This window comes from Copadichromis virginalis, linkage group LG18 (assembly GCF_057382275.1).
Source record: "Copadichromis virginalis isolate Kocher_CV1m ecotype Utaka linkage group LG18, C_Virginalis_male_GT1.1, whole genome shotgun sequence".
NCBI classification, from domain to species: domain Eukaryota; kingdom Metazoa; phylum Chordata; class Actinopteri; order Cichliformes; family Cichlidae; genus Copadichromis; species Copadichromis virginalis.
In genome coordinates, this window is record NC_140635.1 from 24,123,723 (window position 1) to 24,139,603 (window position 15,881).

The 15,881-nt window shown below is 40.2% G+C and overlaps 2 protein-coding genes across 3 annotated transcripts in view; both read right to left on the reverse strand.

Annotated features, from left to right (window-relative positions):
* Positions 1–3,737, reverse strand: part of LOC146687911 (integrin alpha-6-like) — a 17,243-nt gene extending 13,506 nt beyond the window's left edge. The window contains exon 1 of one of the 2 annotated variants that reach the window (XM_085438480.1): positions 3,466–3,726. In XM_085438480.1, the coding sequence (XP_085294606.1) occupies positions 3,466–3,641 (176 nt within the window). In that variant the 5' untranslated portion in view covers positions 3,642–3,726. Of the gene's footprint in view, positions 1–3,465 lie in introns of both variants that reach the window. The other variant, XM_085438479.1, reaches the window with a different exon arrangement.
* A 5,852-nt stretch (positions 3,738–9,589) lies between these two features.
* Positions 9,590–15,169, reverse strand: metap1d (methionyl aminopeptidase type 1D (mitochondrial)). Its single transcript, XM_085439732.1, has 10 exons — positions 15,115–15,169; positions 13,996–14,153; positions 13,293–13,442; positions 13,065–13,213; positions 12,871–12,913; positions 12,599–12,762; positions 12,418–12,515; positions 12,144–12,191; positions 11,980–12,058; positions 9,590–11,687 (listed from the first exon to the last, which is right to left on the reverse strand). Exons 1-10 carry the CDS (start codon positions 15,152–15,154, stop codon positions 11,597–11,599), a joined length of 1,020 nt encoding a protein of 339 aa, XP_085295858.1. The 5' UTR covers positions 15,155–15,169; the 3' UTR covers positions 9,590–11,596.
* Positions 15,170–15,881: the final 712 nt, after the last annotated feature.

Genomic DNA, 15,881 nt, shown 5'->3' on the forward strand with positions numbered 1-15,881 from the left:
CAGCGGCGGAAGGCCCGACGTACGACGTAGACCACAGGAAGAACTAAGACAACTAAAAAGAGAGAGTGTGTGTGTGTTTGGGTCCAGCTGTGCATTGACGGTCGCACGCATAGAGGCAGCAGTTAAACACACAGATCAGCTCGTCCTGTGTATCGCAACAGATAGTTTAGAAAAGCCACTGGAGAGACGTCCCATCGGGAGAGGTGTGTCTTTTCCTTTTCTTTTTCTTTTTACAGCAGTGAACTGGCTGCCGGCTTAAGACACAACCCGTTGCCTAGTAACAGTCAGTGGCGCCCTATCAACTACAGGCATTTACTTCCAAATGGCCTTCAGATACAGAGGTTCATGACATGTTGCCCAACTTCTCTCTCCATCTTTCTGCCAGCATCGAGTTCACTGAATCTTACTGGCTGAAAAATGCTTGTATTTGGTGCCCAGATGTACACCTGATTTGTGTTCCTCTCAGCGTTTTTCAGCCATTACCTCTTTCTTTTCTTCAGCTTCCCCTCCTTTCTCTTTGATGTTGGATAACCAAAACTATCCTCAGGGGAATCTGGCTCTCATATGTGTTCTTTACGCAATACACAGCCCACATACACTAATACACTGAGTTGATTTGGTATTAAAAAGACACTGACAGCAAGATACTGTCAATATCACTGAAACTACTGAAACTCACAGCCTGTTTCTAAATTCTTTACTCTTCTTGTTCCATGTTTCCATCTCTCCAGAGTCATATTATTTCACAAATCCCACAGAAATACACACACATATGCATTTACTTTCTCCCACACATTTCTCACACTCGATCCGACCTCTTAAAATACCCTAAACTCTCACTTGGTCTCCTCCTTCTCCCTCGTCTCTCCACTTATGTATTTTGTGCTTTCCCTCTTGACTTTATTATATAGACAGCTCCATCTGGCAATTATGAAGAAGCATGGAATGCTACACACATACACACATACAGATGTGTGCGCACATGCATATTCAGGTCCTGCCCTCTCCTGCAGGAACTTGCAACACTGATACCTGTAGGGCACAAACACTGTGAAATAAGTCTGAATACAAGTTGGCATGCATGGCCTGCAAAGAACTGTGACTAATAGTGCACACCCAGAGGAGACAAACATGGAGGTACACAGGTACAGAGACACTAAAAACACATTAGCACACAGTTTTCTGGAATGGATGTTATTGAACTATTGAATCAATCAATCTATCTATCTATCTATCTATCTATCTATCTATCCATCTATCTATCTATCTATCTATCTATCTATCTATCTATCTATCTATCTATCTATCTATCTATCCATCCCTATTTTGCCCCAGGTCAGGAATGTATAAAGCAAGCAGCACACTGAGCTCTCTGACAGTTTTCCAAATGACTGACAACAAGGCAACGCCTCACTGCTCAGCCACAGCATGCATCAGCACCATTAAAACCCACCAAACAGGCACTCACATGTGCACACACATCCACTGTCGGGACACGAATGCAAGTGCAGACACACAGATACAGCATCCACAGTGAGCGCACACTTCTCTAACAGTTACTTGCAAAAAACAGACATGGCTTTATACTCCAACACACACACACATATCACAACACGTGCACCTGATAGTTAGAAGTCAGCATATTTTAATTTATGGTTTTGCTTCAAAGGTTTTCTTTTCCCTCTCACAGAGCAGTCGAAAAATAGTTACAACTACCTAAGCATCCAACACTGGAGCATCTGACGCCTCCACTAAAAGTTCATTCTACGTTATTCCTACATACAAGTATTTTTTCCCCTTTTTTAACAGACTTTTCTGTTTTCTTGTATTTAACCTGAAGCTGACTTTGTGATAGCTTATAGCTTCAGTCTCGTGCAGATCACCATGTGTCTTTCATTTAGCCTGGAGCTAAGACAGAAACTGGCACTGTGTGTGTGTGTGTGTGTGTGTGTGTGTGTGTGTGTGTGTGTGTGTGTGTGTGTGTGTGTGTGTGTGTGTGTGTGTGTGTGTGTGTGTGTGTGAAGGTGCAGCAGTAGCAGGAGTGTGTAAAGTTTAAACTGTGTATTTAACAGCTGTGGAGAAGGTATAAAACTAGGGGTTTTAATCACTGCTGGGCGTACAGTGGTGTTGTGAGGTTGGGGTTAATAATTAAGCAAATACAAGTTAACTCAACTTAAACCATAATTTTACTTTATCTATGCAAAACATAGGAATGCCTGAATATTGATTTTTTGTGTGGAAAAAGCCAGTTAATAGATGCACTTTACACATATTATTCCCATGATTACATCTTAGTCTCTACTGGAGGCACTTATGCTGTCTGCACCGCTCGTAATGTACAGTTAAAAGTTAAAATGTGACAACTTTCACTCGGATACTCTAGATTACATAATACAACCTGAACAACATATCGCATGACTGAAATGGTCAAACCATATAGTGTTGCATATAGTGAAGCATGTAAGTACATGTAAGTAGCTACAGAAGAGACACAAATTCTAACAGAGACGCTTTTTTCCGACAGGGCAGATTTCCATGTGTAACCTGGTTGTCTGTTTAGCTAGGAAGTACATTAATGCTGGTAATGTGTAACATCTTCATTCGTACTAGAATCAAGGCAGATATAAAAGTGAAGTAATCAATTAATCCATCTGGGTCAGATGTGATTGTGAAATGTCTTTGTAAATAAAATGTAAATTAAATATCAATGAATTACTAAGAATTGCTGAGACTACCGTGCAGTTTAAAATAAAGCAGGACATGAACCTCCAGTCTGCCGGAGGGGGAAAAAGTCTTAAGTTATCTGCTCTGAGGTCAGTTTATAATCAGGCTGTTCCAATCAGTGACCACTTGATGGCACTTGTTCTTTATGCAGGGTGACAGTCCCCTCTGAAATAGTGCCCAAGAAAATACCAACAGTGATTCACTGAGATGTTTTGCCCCCCCCAAAAAAGTCAAGGCTGGGTCCCGGTTGAAGTCAACAAGAAAGGAGGAATGTGAACGCGCGCCGCGTGCAAGCGCACAAAGAGTTGCCTTCTAGCTCCAATGAAAACTCACAAATAAGTAACCTGAAAGAAGGAAATATTAACAAGAAAGACGGGCATCGAGTTAAACTTATAAGAGCTCGTGTGGCCTAAAGAAGAAGGAGAAGAAGCTGTTGGTGGAAATGTGTCGTACCTGACAAACCTGACCTGACCTGATCACGTACAGGCCTACTTGCGGTGCTGCTGAGGTAACTCACTTGCGGTCTGCGGCTCCCAAAAGTAGTTTTAGGCGGATTTTTTTTTTTCTTCCAGCCGTCTAAAGTGTGTATTGTGCAGTAATAATTTAATTATATGTATATGTATAATTATATGTATACTGGAGTTCATTTTAAACACACTGAGATGTCTTTCAAGGAAAAAAACAATTCCATTAACAGCCTCCGGACATTTTATCCTTTAAAAGCAAAACTCTGACACTTACATTCTCTTATCCTGCGGAAGGAGCTGCCGGTGCATGGCGAGAGAGAAGCCGAACAGGCTCCCGGGGTCTCCGGTCTTCCGCTGGACATTGTCGGTGTCCAAGTTGAAAGCCGAGAGCAGCCCACAGCTAGAGAGAAAGGCGATTAGCCAAAGTCCACAGGTGATCCAGCCCTCCATGAAAACGCGAAGCTTCCTTGAACTACTGAAAAGGGACTCCTTAGTGCAGGAGGTGCAGAGTGCGACTGAGGGCTGCTGCTGGAGGACTGACTGCTGTCCACTTGTTAGCCGCTCCTCCTACCTCTCATGCACCCACACATCCCACCCCATCCTACCACACCTCAGATTGCTTCAAATGCAGTTTACATGCCAAAATGTAACTCTGATGGAAACATTAGTCTGTTGTTAGTTTCCAGTAGATCAATGCTGTAATCTAACTGGGTCACTAATGCCTGAGTCTGCCTAAAAACGCATTTATGGCAAGAAAAAATGGCTGTATAACACTATTATAAGGCCTGCTGGTGAGCTCCCCTGGAAACGACCAAAAACAAAATACATCATAAAATCCCACAAGTGGGAAAAGATCATCAAGATATCCGGTGACATAAGAGCAAATTGTGCCTGAGCCTACCGACTTCAAGCATCCATTTAATTAAGAAAGAGTCAGCAGCTTTGGGAGAGAGGAAGAGTGAAACATGCTGCTATAAGTAGATACTGATTCCCCCTCTTGGCACTGGTTGCACAGTCTAGACAATGGCAACACAATGACAAGGGAGTGGGAGACAGATGAGAAGAGAGAACAGCATGTGAGAAACATACAGTGTTGGAGCGCAGGAAGAGAAGAAAGAGAAATATGCAGGCCTCTACTACAACAACAATCCACAATTTAAATTTACAATCTTTCTGGCACTGTTGATCAGATGGTATCACCCTGGGGCCTGTGTCCTCTGTAATGAATCATTAGATGAGTCAAAAGGAGCCAGAGACTGCAGCAGGCACAGACCCACACATTAGTAGACTCTGTCACCAGATGATTTTCAAGGCATTCCATGAGACGGTGACCCAAAGCTTGTCCTCGCAACGCAGCATATCCGCAGACAACGACGGCTTTGTCTGCTGAAAGAGGGCAGACGGGGAGGGAGAGGGAGAAAGAAACTGCCCAAATACTGTACTATAAAAGGCACAAATAATGGAGGAATGGAGTGCAGAAAGGAGAAAGGGCAGAAGAAGAATGTGATTCCTGTACAGTTACATTGTTTATTTAAGTCTTTGTTAATGGGAAAAATTGATTGATGATCGGATCGTTCAACATTATAAAGCCTAATTTTGGGGGGGTTTAGTAAACATAAGGTGCACTTTTTTGATGTTCCAATGTTAGAGGAGACTACGGTAATTCAATCAACGTTTAAAAACATTCTTTTTCTCTCAGTCAGTCACATGTTTGGCAGCTGATAATATTATCACGTCAAAATCTCATTCTTAATCTAGTGGAATCTTTAAATCATGTGGCCAACCGCCTTCCAACTTTATATATGTGTCTTTGTCTTGGTACAGTAGAGCTTTTAAGGTGAGCATGCCAACTGGGCAACCGTCAGCAAGTTATGACTGCAGATGGTCGGATACAACAGTCAGCCTTATCACTGATAAGGGCGGGAGTGTGTGGAGCCAAGCAGCGTCAGTTAGCTTAGTTCACCCTTGCCTTGAACCTTCAGGTTTAAAGTGTGTTTGTGTTTATATGTGGCAGTTCTCATTACTTCTCGTGTTTTTATGTTTTCATTCCACTTCTGTTCTCCTTCGGTCTTACTTTGCAATTGCTGAAAATTCATAAAGACTTTATTATAATTTTTCTTTACTTCACATATTTCACTACATGCTGTTTCTTTTTCTCCTTTACTGTCCTACAGTCACTGGTCTCTCCACTGGGTACACCCGTTCAGCTCTTTAATACAATTATCTAATCAGCCAATCACAGTAACTAATGCAACTCCTGCTGCAGTTCAAACCAAGAGTCAGAATGTAGAAGAAAGGTGATTTAAGCGACTTTGAATGTGTCTTGATTGTCGGAGTCAGACAAGCTAGTCTGTGTAATTCAGATCTACTTTCCTGCACAACAATCTGTAGAGTTTACAGAGAATGGTACAAAAAAAAGGAGTCCAGTGAGCAGCAGTTCTCTGGGTGAAAACCTTTGTTGATACCAGAGGTCAGAGTAAAATGCCCTGAGTGCTTTTAACCTATAGAAAGACATAACCAAGGTGGAGCAGGAGATTCTCACCATGGATGTGCAGCTGACAATCTGCAGCCACTGTGTGATGCTATCGTGTCAGTATGGACAAAGTCTCTGGGGATTGTATCCAGCATCCTGTTGAATCTGTGCCATGCAGAATTAATGCAGTCCTGACAACAAAAGCAGTCCAATGCGGTACCAGCAAGATGTGCCTAATGAAGTGGCCGGTGTGTAGCTCACACATTTCGTCTATTGTAACATTTGTGCATAAATCTTGTGACAAACTGTCCTGACAGTAGAGAGGCACAAGTCCTGTACAATCTCACCAGTGCATCCATCTTCAAATGATGAATTAATTTAACATCTTTGAAATTCAGTTTATTTGCTGCTAACATTAAACAGTCAGTGATTTTCTTCCTCAACAATTACAATAATGTGGATATTTTCTATAAAAACAATTCATATGCTCACACACATAGCATATTTTCTTAATGATCTACACCCACAATTAAGATCTTAGTCATGTGTACGGGACAGCATGTTCGGTGTTACAACAGGAAAACCCTTCCCCCGGGTGCCAGAGGAGAAAAATGGCAGTGATAGCAAACTTCTGGCACACGCAAGTCCAAATGCAGCACCTGAACTTGTCCAAGCCACACCCCAAACTTCTTAAGCTGCACCTGTGGGTGTAGCACACTGAACTAAGAGCGATGAGTGTTGTAGAAACATGTAGCCTAGGGATACTGAGAAACGCACACACATCGGTTTCACAATCACACCAACCCGCAGATCTTTCATAACTGCAGCACACCGACTCTCTGTACTTTCACTGAGTGCATAAGGCTGTAAATATCCTTAACCTGCTTAATGCAAGCAGGAAAATGATATTGTAAGTGCAAATGAATAATCTGCATTCTAACTGGCCTCTTTTATTCATAGCATTGATCAAATTTCTTGGCATATCTTATGAGATGAAGACACACTCACAGTATAGGTTGTAACAGATCCTTGATCTCTCTCAATGAGTGTATTGATTACAGTCAATAAGAAGTAATTGTTGTAAGTGCAGTTGCAACGTGCTAGCGGCCTCACCTTTGTGCATTTTTCTCCCAAATAAGCAACACGTCATGTCCCAGTCCTGCAGGGGATGTAATGTAATATGGCTGTAGCTGTGCATTGATGAGTCCAGGTGTGCTTCAAAAATGTTGGGCAACCTGAGTGGGTCAGTTTTCTGGTTAAGACAGAACACCTTCATTTAAATACCATCTGTAGATTGAAGTAAATGAAAATGTGGGTAATTTGGTTAGTGGATTTTTTTCTTCCCTGAGTTATAAAGAAATGGGAAGCTTGCTCTCCTTTCAAGCCTTTCCATCCTTACCCAAATTTGTCCACACCTCCCAGTGAGGCCCATGCACTCACAGCTGAAAGGCCATTGCTTTAAGCTCTATAACCGGTTTCTCTGAGCATTGTGAGGCATTGTGAGAGAGCATTGTGCAGGGCATTGAGCTCCCAGTGTGTTTTGGGGAATAATGCCTATGTGGGAGTGTGCATCTGAGAAGACAACAGACACAGACAGAGGCCATTTATCAAAGACCTTTTGGAGCCGCCTCAGGCGATACATACCATCTACACACAGACACATAACACTGCACTCTTGCTCTTATTTTGACAGCATGCTTTGGATGTTTAGACACAGGAAGGACAACGAGACACACAGAAGCCACGCAGATCAAGCCCAAATCAAGCCACTTAACTGTGGCTCAAGAGCACAAAATCGGTTCTTTCATATATTTTTTTTCTACTCTGTTGAAAAGCCAGAAAGAATTCCTCACAATGAAACAGTGCAGAGGTCATAAGAGAAAGCTTTCCACCTTAAATCAATCAATTGGAAACCCTCCCTGTGTCAGTCTGGCAACTCCAGTTTACTTTCATGCATATTAGCTATAACGTGTGACACACATACTCTATAGAGACAATTTTATAATAATTAATGTAGTTTGTCCTTGGTGATTTTTAAATACATATACAAAAATAAGGAATTAAGTCTCTTTTCAGGACAATAGATAAAATTTATAGTGTTTTCCAGACTTCTTGAAGGACATTCAAAGCTTTTCTTTGGATGTTGATGACTTTTCTGTCAAGATAATCACACACTGCTTTAATAATGTTAAGGTCCAGTGCCTAGTGTTCCATGGTAAAGATATATCCACTTCCAGACATGCATACATGCATTCCCAGTGTAGATTACACATACCTGTGCTTTTCTCCTTCTAACTTAACACTGGCTTCTTGACCTCCTTTTATTGAAACCACTCCTGATGAGGCTTTAGTGAACAGTAGGTTTTTTCCCTGCAGATACAATTTCACATTTGTTCTTTGCTATGTTGTCTGTTATTTGTAGATGCAACTCAGATTCATCCCTTGAGTTAGTTGTCTATGCTTGAGTTATGCAAAAGGGCAGCAATAGGTCAGTAAACAAATAAAATCAAAACTTGAAAATCTTCAAAAAGTCTGGAGAACTGCTTCTCAAGATCAAGTCTGGCTCCTTTGAAGCAAATATAAAGAAATGAGGGCTGGCTGAAGACTTTTGCACAGTAGTTTAGGTAACATATGTGGATGAATTTTAGCTCAAGGGGTGACAATCTCATTTTTATGTTTGCTAGGTCACTTTCATTATACTGAAGTATTCCAGCAGCTGTAGGAGGAACTGCCTTTGGTACATCTGTAATTTTGGGATCTAACTGTGATCCAACTAGTAAATTTGACTTTACTAGGACTGTAGTTTTTGACCAAATACCTACAATCTTAGGGACAGACTGGGCTTGTGTACTCCCAATAGCCAAACGTTAGCATGCTAACAAATGGAAATAATAAACATTGCCAATAAATACCTGCTGGAAAATTTCCAGCTAAACCACATTAAAATAATTTAAAGTTGTTTTTTTCTCATTGCAACCTCAATCGGAAGAAGCTGAGTTTATTCCATCGATGTCATCATGTAGTTACATGTCCTGTACAGTGAATGTTCACGTAACGAGCAACAAACTCAGCTCTTTTTGTTTTGCCTTTAGGTGTTCTGACTAAGTCCCTACTGAGACTTAGTCAGAAAGATTCAATAAACGCCATCTGTGCATGAGTGAGTGAGACGGATCTGCCTCCACAAGTCTGAAAATGATAGATCATTGTGTTAACATCATAAATTCAGAGGGCACCAAGGAAACCAAGAATTCCTGTGGTGATCCTCACAGGTACATGTGATATATCGCAGGCTGGCTGTCTCGCACAGACACACACACACACACATACATTAACGCTGGTATGCACAGACAGAATGTGAGAAAGTCTGAGAAACATAACACGTTAATCTACTTCCACAGTTATGACAGAACAACTTTGTGCAATAGGCGGTAAATATCATGATGTAGAATAAGGAATGCAGATGTCATATGAGCATCAGATGTGCCTTTAACTTCAGCATTAGTGTGTCTGCAGGAAAAAAGCACATCTAATTGCACAGTGCAGACCCAGCACACGAAATGTCAGAATTCAACAACCACCCATCCAGAAACCAAGACTGTACGTACTCTTGGAGAAGGTGCTGACCAAATGAGGAGCTGGTGTGACTACATTAAACATTAACTGAAGCTCAAAAACAGACAGTTTAAAACTAAACAAAAGTGCCGGTTAAGATTCAGGCTTCTCACTACAAACATGTATTTTCAGTTTTAAACATATTTGATACTTTGGCTTTAAATCCCAGAAATGGGAAGTGTTGCAACAGGTCTTGTCAAATACTTTAATTACAGAAAATACTTTCTGCATGCATAACTCACATGCTACACACCAAATCTAGTTGAGACAAGATTAATGTTGCTTTATTGCACAAAAAACAGTCTTTCCCCACATAGACAGATAACTTTGGCATCCTATTGACAAAAGTCCACCTCTTGCATTATAAGAACTATAATCATATCAAGAGTTTCACAAACGGTCACATGATGATGTGGCAAAAAGCAAACAAGCATTGCCACACAAATACATGTACACAGTTTACTTGCACTTGTAAGTAAAGTACAGATTTCACATCTTTAACAATAAAAAGTGTTTTGATTTTGTTTTTTTAAATAGTCAATGTTCCATTTGAAATGTAAAAGCAAGCAGGGATTTATTAGGAAAACTGCAGTTCACATAAGGAGATCAGGAATGAGTCCCAACTTGCAGGAAAAGAATGTGAAGAACAGAGTATTCGGATCCAGAGACCAACACCTCTGCCTGCCACTCCCTGTTCCTCCCTAAAACCTCTCCTCTTACTCACCTCTGCTTGCACTTGTATCTGATCCTTGCCCCATGTCCCCTTTGCCTTCTAAGATTGTTTTCAGATTTGTGTCATGCTTTATAATAAATGAATCACTAAGAATTGTTTACCTCACTCTTGAACTGATTCACAGGCAGCTCACACACACACACAGCTCAACACACCCTGCCCTAAAATCAGATGAATTGTTAGGAAGAAAAAAAAAAGCTACAGTAAACAGAACATCGCTTCACTTCTTTGAAAGCTTTCTTTGCCATGTTACATGTGATTTTTTTCTTTATTTTAAAACATATATCATAAAAATGATCATGATATAATCTCGTTATCATGTGTCACGCATCAATTAAAATGACATGAATCATTTCCTGGTTGGACATGTGCAGACTACAGCTTTATTTGATTAATCCTTCCTGCCTCACCCACAGGTGGCACTGGTATGGGCACACAGATACGCATACACATCATACACTGGCAGGAAGTGAAAACACCCTCTGGCAGGCTTAAATCCAGTAGCTCTTCCCTTTTTTTCCTCCCCGAAGCATCATCAGTTCAACACGCCGCCTCAATTACAGCAGCATTATGAGGTTTTACATTTTCAACAACGCATAATGTTCAAACACTCAAACATATGAGAAGACAGCTCTGTAATGTTGCTCTGCTAAATCGACCTAGGGAGACAGAAGATGCAGACAGTGATGAGGAATTTGAAATGTCGAACAAAAGGATTTTGTTATGCCTGGAATTTAAAGCCTCGAGCACAATTTTTTAACCTCTTGTTTGTCCAAATTCTCTCACTCACCGCGTAAGTTGTTGAAGTGTGCAGTGAGTGAATCTGTTATATTTAGTGAACAAAGATGTTAAGAGTTTATGACCATATAACAAAAATATTTGTGTGTCAAGTGAAGTAAACCTCTGGCCCTGTGAATAGATGTGCCAAACTGATCTGACACATGAGAAACCTATGCAGATAATACAACGTCTGATGGTGTGTGCTGCCATCTGCTGGCCATACTCCACAGAACGTCAGTCATCAACAAGCTCACTAAACCTTATCTAACTGATGTATGTCATTCATGTGTTTCAAAAGTCTCACTAAATTGTCGGAAATGACTCTAATACAGAATTAAAAGGAATTTTGACACCTAATCACAATAAAAGGCTTTGAAACTGCATTTTGAGTACAATGAGAGATCTTTTACAGAAAATATACAAAGAAGCTGAAATGTGGGGTTTGTGACATCATTAAGTCTGTGGAAAGTCTTCTTGAGAGAACAGATACAGGTGTTGTAATGAGGACTGCATCATGCTCAAGTTTAACCATGTTAAAAAGAAAAATAGATCAATGTTGTGATCCTGCAAACCAACAAGGTTTTAATTAAATACCTTAAAAATCCTCACTCATACACAAAACCGAGCTTCAATAAGATCCACTCCAATGCCATCTTAAATATATCGATACGTGTAGTTCTTTATATTTACTAGAGCCCTTTTTTTTACTTGACAAATAGAAACTGTGTAGATTAAAATATGTTCCGTTATTTCTTCCATTTGTCATCCCAAAAGGTAGTGTAGATTTTCAGCTGAGGCTAGGGCTCATCAGTTTGATGCACTGCTCTCTTCTGGCAGTTTGGTGAGAATATCCACACCGTCCGCTGTGATAACCACTGTGTGCTCAAACTGAGCTGACCTGCAGGACAAAACAAACATGTAAGATCTTAAAAGAAGAGATCAACATTTAGAGGAATAGCTTTGATGTTTTTGGGTGCAGCTTATGGAAATAGCAGACAATTATTTTAGTTTAGTGTAAAGATTGGAAAAGGTCTGGCTCTCCAGAGTTTAAAAATAGCAATACCAGCATCTAAATTTCTTGAATTAAAGTGCTAAATAAATAAATCTGCACAGAAATCAGAATGACTGAAACCTGAAAGTCGGGAAATAGCATGTCATTTAAAAAAGGCCTTCATTTGTGCACCGTGTACCTTTTATCATCTACAGAAACTGCAGTCCACTTGTCCTTCAAGATTCTGAACTCTGCAGACCCCTCCATCAGGATAGGCTCTACAGATTAACAGATATTAGTAACCCTACACTCATAAACAGCATCATCTTAATGTGCACACAGAGACTGTAAAGTGTAACTTACCTATCGTGAAAGCCATCCCTTCATCCATGGTCATGTCATTGTCGTTAGCTAAAATAAAGGAGAAGAATAGTGGCGGCAAAGAAAAAGCATCAGGCTGAGAAGAGAAGACGTTTTAAGTTAAGGTCATTTAGTGAATCAAATTAGGGGAAACAACACAGGCAAACATCAAATAAAAAGTGAATTTGGATAAAACCAAAAGCGTGTTTTTGAATGAAGCCCACTATCTTATGACCTCACAGAGACATTTAACATTTGACTACAGACCCAAACTCACCGTGGTGCCAAATCTCAGGATGGCAATGAAAATGGGAGCCTATTCCATGCCCAATGAAATACGGACACACTTGGAAGCCACTGGCATGGGCTATTTCACTGTAAACAGTACAAAAAAATATATGAAGAAAGAAAGAAAAGTAGTACTGTATGTGATATGCAGTTGACGAGTATGTGTGTACCTGATAGTATTTCCAATAACACAAAGCTGTGCACCTGGTTTGCAGGCATTGATGGCTTCATCTCTGCAACGCCTGGCGGTTTCCACCAGTCGCCTCCCAACCTCGTCAACCTGACCAATCAAGAAGGTTTCTGAGGTGTCACCATGGTAACCATCCAAATACACCTATCAGGAAGAGGCAGTGATAACTGATTAGATTACTGCCGGCCTGACTGATCACATGCACTATGGTATGTGAGTTTCTCTGGGTGATTACGAAAGGAGTGAACTTACAGTTACATCAATGTTGATGATATCTCCATCTTCAAGTGGCCGACTACAGGACATGTTAACAATAAAATCTTATTCAAAAGTGTAATACTGAAAGAATTATATTACCACCATTCATTTAAATGTTGGGTTTTTTACTAAATGTTAGAGAATAAAAAGAAGGAAAGTATTCTAAAGGAAATGAAACACCCATTTACCTGTCAGGTATGCCATGACAGACCACGTTGTTCACAGATGTACAGACTGATTTGGGGAAACCCCCGTATCTGAGAGGGGACGGGTAGGCATTGTGCTTGATTGTCTCTTTGTGCACGATGAAGTCTATTTCTTCTGTTGTCATACCAACCTGAAAGGCACAAGCTGTTATCTTTGTGTTGTTTTCGACGGCATGAGAACAAAAACAGGACATGCAGTAATATGCTTACTTTCAGACTGCGCCCAGCTAGGAGCAGCACATGTCTGGCCAGCTGACATGCTCTAGTCAGGCCTTCGATCTGCTCTTTGTCTTTGATTTCTATGTAGTCTGGCCATTCTGGGACAAGTCCAGTCTGCACATAGTTAGGCTGCACAATATGCTACAGGAAGGGAGCAGAGGCAGGACAGGATGTTAAGGATGAGTCTGTTTTGTAAGTTCAATATAAAAGTTTACCAAAAAAAGAAGTTATTTCTTCTTATTATTATTATTTGTTATTGGAGTCCAAACCAAAAGAAATGATGAAACTCCTCAAATGACAGATGTTAAGAGTGTTTCTCATTCTGAGTTCGTACAATTCTCTTAATTCATTTTTACTGCACCTCTTGTACATTTTATCCAATATGTGTTTAATCCTAACTGAAAAACTCCAGTAGAATAATATAAAAAGCTCTCATAAGTTAGTAAGAGTTGACATACTTCACCATGAAAATAAAACTTATATTAACCTAACTAAACTAGTCTCAAGATCCCTCCTCTCCACTGATGACCCTTAACCTACCTATATGCATATGTTAAACATTTCAGCTTTTACCTACAGTCTATTGCAACTGCTGATATTAAAAACACTCCTCTCAGTATGTTGAGCAGAATCATAAGACGTTCAGTTGTTGATTCAGCTAATAAGGGGGTCATTTTAGGCAGGGTACTTGTACCTTGGGTACTGCATAGGCAGGCCTGACAGTAGCTGGACGAACTACATTGTGAGAACGTTTCCACTTCCTCCAGAAGAAACGTCGATGCTGCTGACACAGCAAGGCTGTGGGGGGACTACAGCTGCCCACACAAGCTCTGCGCAGAAAACTGGCCACTCCTAGAGAAAAGAAGAGTAACGCAATGATGAAGAGAGCCCTCTTAATTGAAAAAGGGTTCATTAAGTGCTAAGAAGTTTAGACTTTCAGCACATTTTCTTTAGTCTCCTCTTCAGCAATTATTAGAAACAATGTTTCTTTTATTCTGCATCAGGCATGCAAAAAACCACTGATTTTTAGAGTGGTTCTCAAACTTTCCCTGGCATGCAGACAACCCCAAAAACATCCCAAACAAAACAAAAGCATCCATTATGAATTTTATGAAGGAGGTCAGCATCATTTTGGATGTTCGGATGCGAGCTGAACTTTGGTTACCTATGTGAACATTATGGATATACAGTGTTCAAGCACTGTGGTCCTGGTCTTGTCAGAAAAACAAAGCTTTTCCAGCCTTCTGTGTAGAAAAGATTTGGAGGCCACAAATAATGAGTGGCCACTTTAATAGGTACACCTGTGCTATCTCATGTATACCAACTGAGCCGATTTAGCCTAAATAAGGATACGTTCATTGTTGTTTGTATTTTCAGTTCGCAGTTATGTTAAGTGTCTTATATGCTTATTTTAAACTGGGCTTAATTCTACTGAGGGTTGTTTCAATAAAATCACCTTAAACAACGAATGGATAAAGCCATGTTTGAGATGCTGCACGTTGCGTGGGCTTTGCGCCCACAATCCAAAGACGTGCGGGTTAAACAGTAAATCTAATTTGGTTCTAGATGGTCGTAAACGTGTCACTGTTTTTTGGTTCTCTCTGGCGGTCTGGAAATTTAGCAGCCTCTTAGAATTAATGTTATTCTCAGGCACTCAGATTAAAGTCTTCATTATTTAAGTGAAGTGGAACAAATGAAACTCGTTAACTTGTTTAAAGCGGTCTTCATATACTGAACTCGCTGATGCTGAATGAATGAATAGTGTGTGTGTGCGTATTCTGGAAAATGAGTGAGAAAGGCTTCAGCGCTGTACCTGACGATATTGCAAGTCCTGCTGAACAGCGCGCCGCCATGCTTTCCTTGCAGAGGTCACGTGGTTAAGGAATCACGTGGTGCTCGGCTGCCGTTTGTAAGCAAACATTTTTATTTATTTATAGCACCCGCTATGAAAAGTATTTCCCAAGTGCTGAGCAAGGGGCTGTTAATAGAATTTTTCAAATATATTCTGGATACTCACATGATTTTACTGCACGCAGAAACAAAATTATTTCACTAAAAACAAATTTACCAGGGTCAAAATTATTAGCTGATTTTAGAAAACAACAAATGGAAAATCCATAAATATGCAGTTGTTTCATATTAATAGTAAAATCTCTTAACTCCTAATTACTAGTAAATTACAGTAGCCTGTGAATCTGGCACCTCCCCTGTAATGTCACTAGAAGGTCAACCTCCAGAACTGTTCTCTCTGTCTGCTAGACTCTTTGATATTTACTATTGTTTAGTTTCACAGCGTCTCTTTTCCTTCCAGTGAGTTTCCTGTCTGGATTCAGTTTTCCTTTCCCAGTGGATTTTTGTATTCTTTAGATTTGCATCAGACAAAATAAAGTGTCACCTTTTGTTATTCAGTTTGTCTCAAAGTCTTTGTTCTTGTCCTCTTTGTGTAATTCTTGATGGTTGTTTTTACTTCATTTTAAGACCTGCTAAGGTATTTAAATTATAACTTTAAAGATCATTTTTAAAAAGTACAATTAACAATGGACACTGCTAAAAACAAGAACTGAAACCAGAAAACTTAAT

Coding starts and splice junctions, on each gene's coding strand:
- metap1d (XM_085439732.1), bottom strand. CDS start 15,154: ATGGCGGCGCGCTGTTCAGCAGGACTTGCAATATCGTCAG. Junction 12,763..12,870: donor TCATCAACATTGATGTAACT/GTAAGTTCACTC, acceptor TCTTCCTGATAG/GTGTATTTGGATGGTTACCA. Junction 12,516..12,598: donor GTTATTGGAAATACTATCAG/GTACACACATAC, acceptor TACTGTTTACAG/TGAAATAGCCCATGCCAGTG.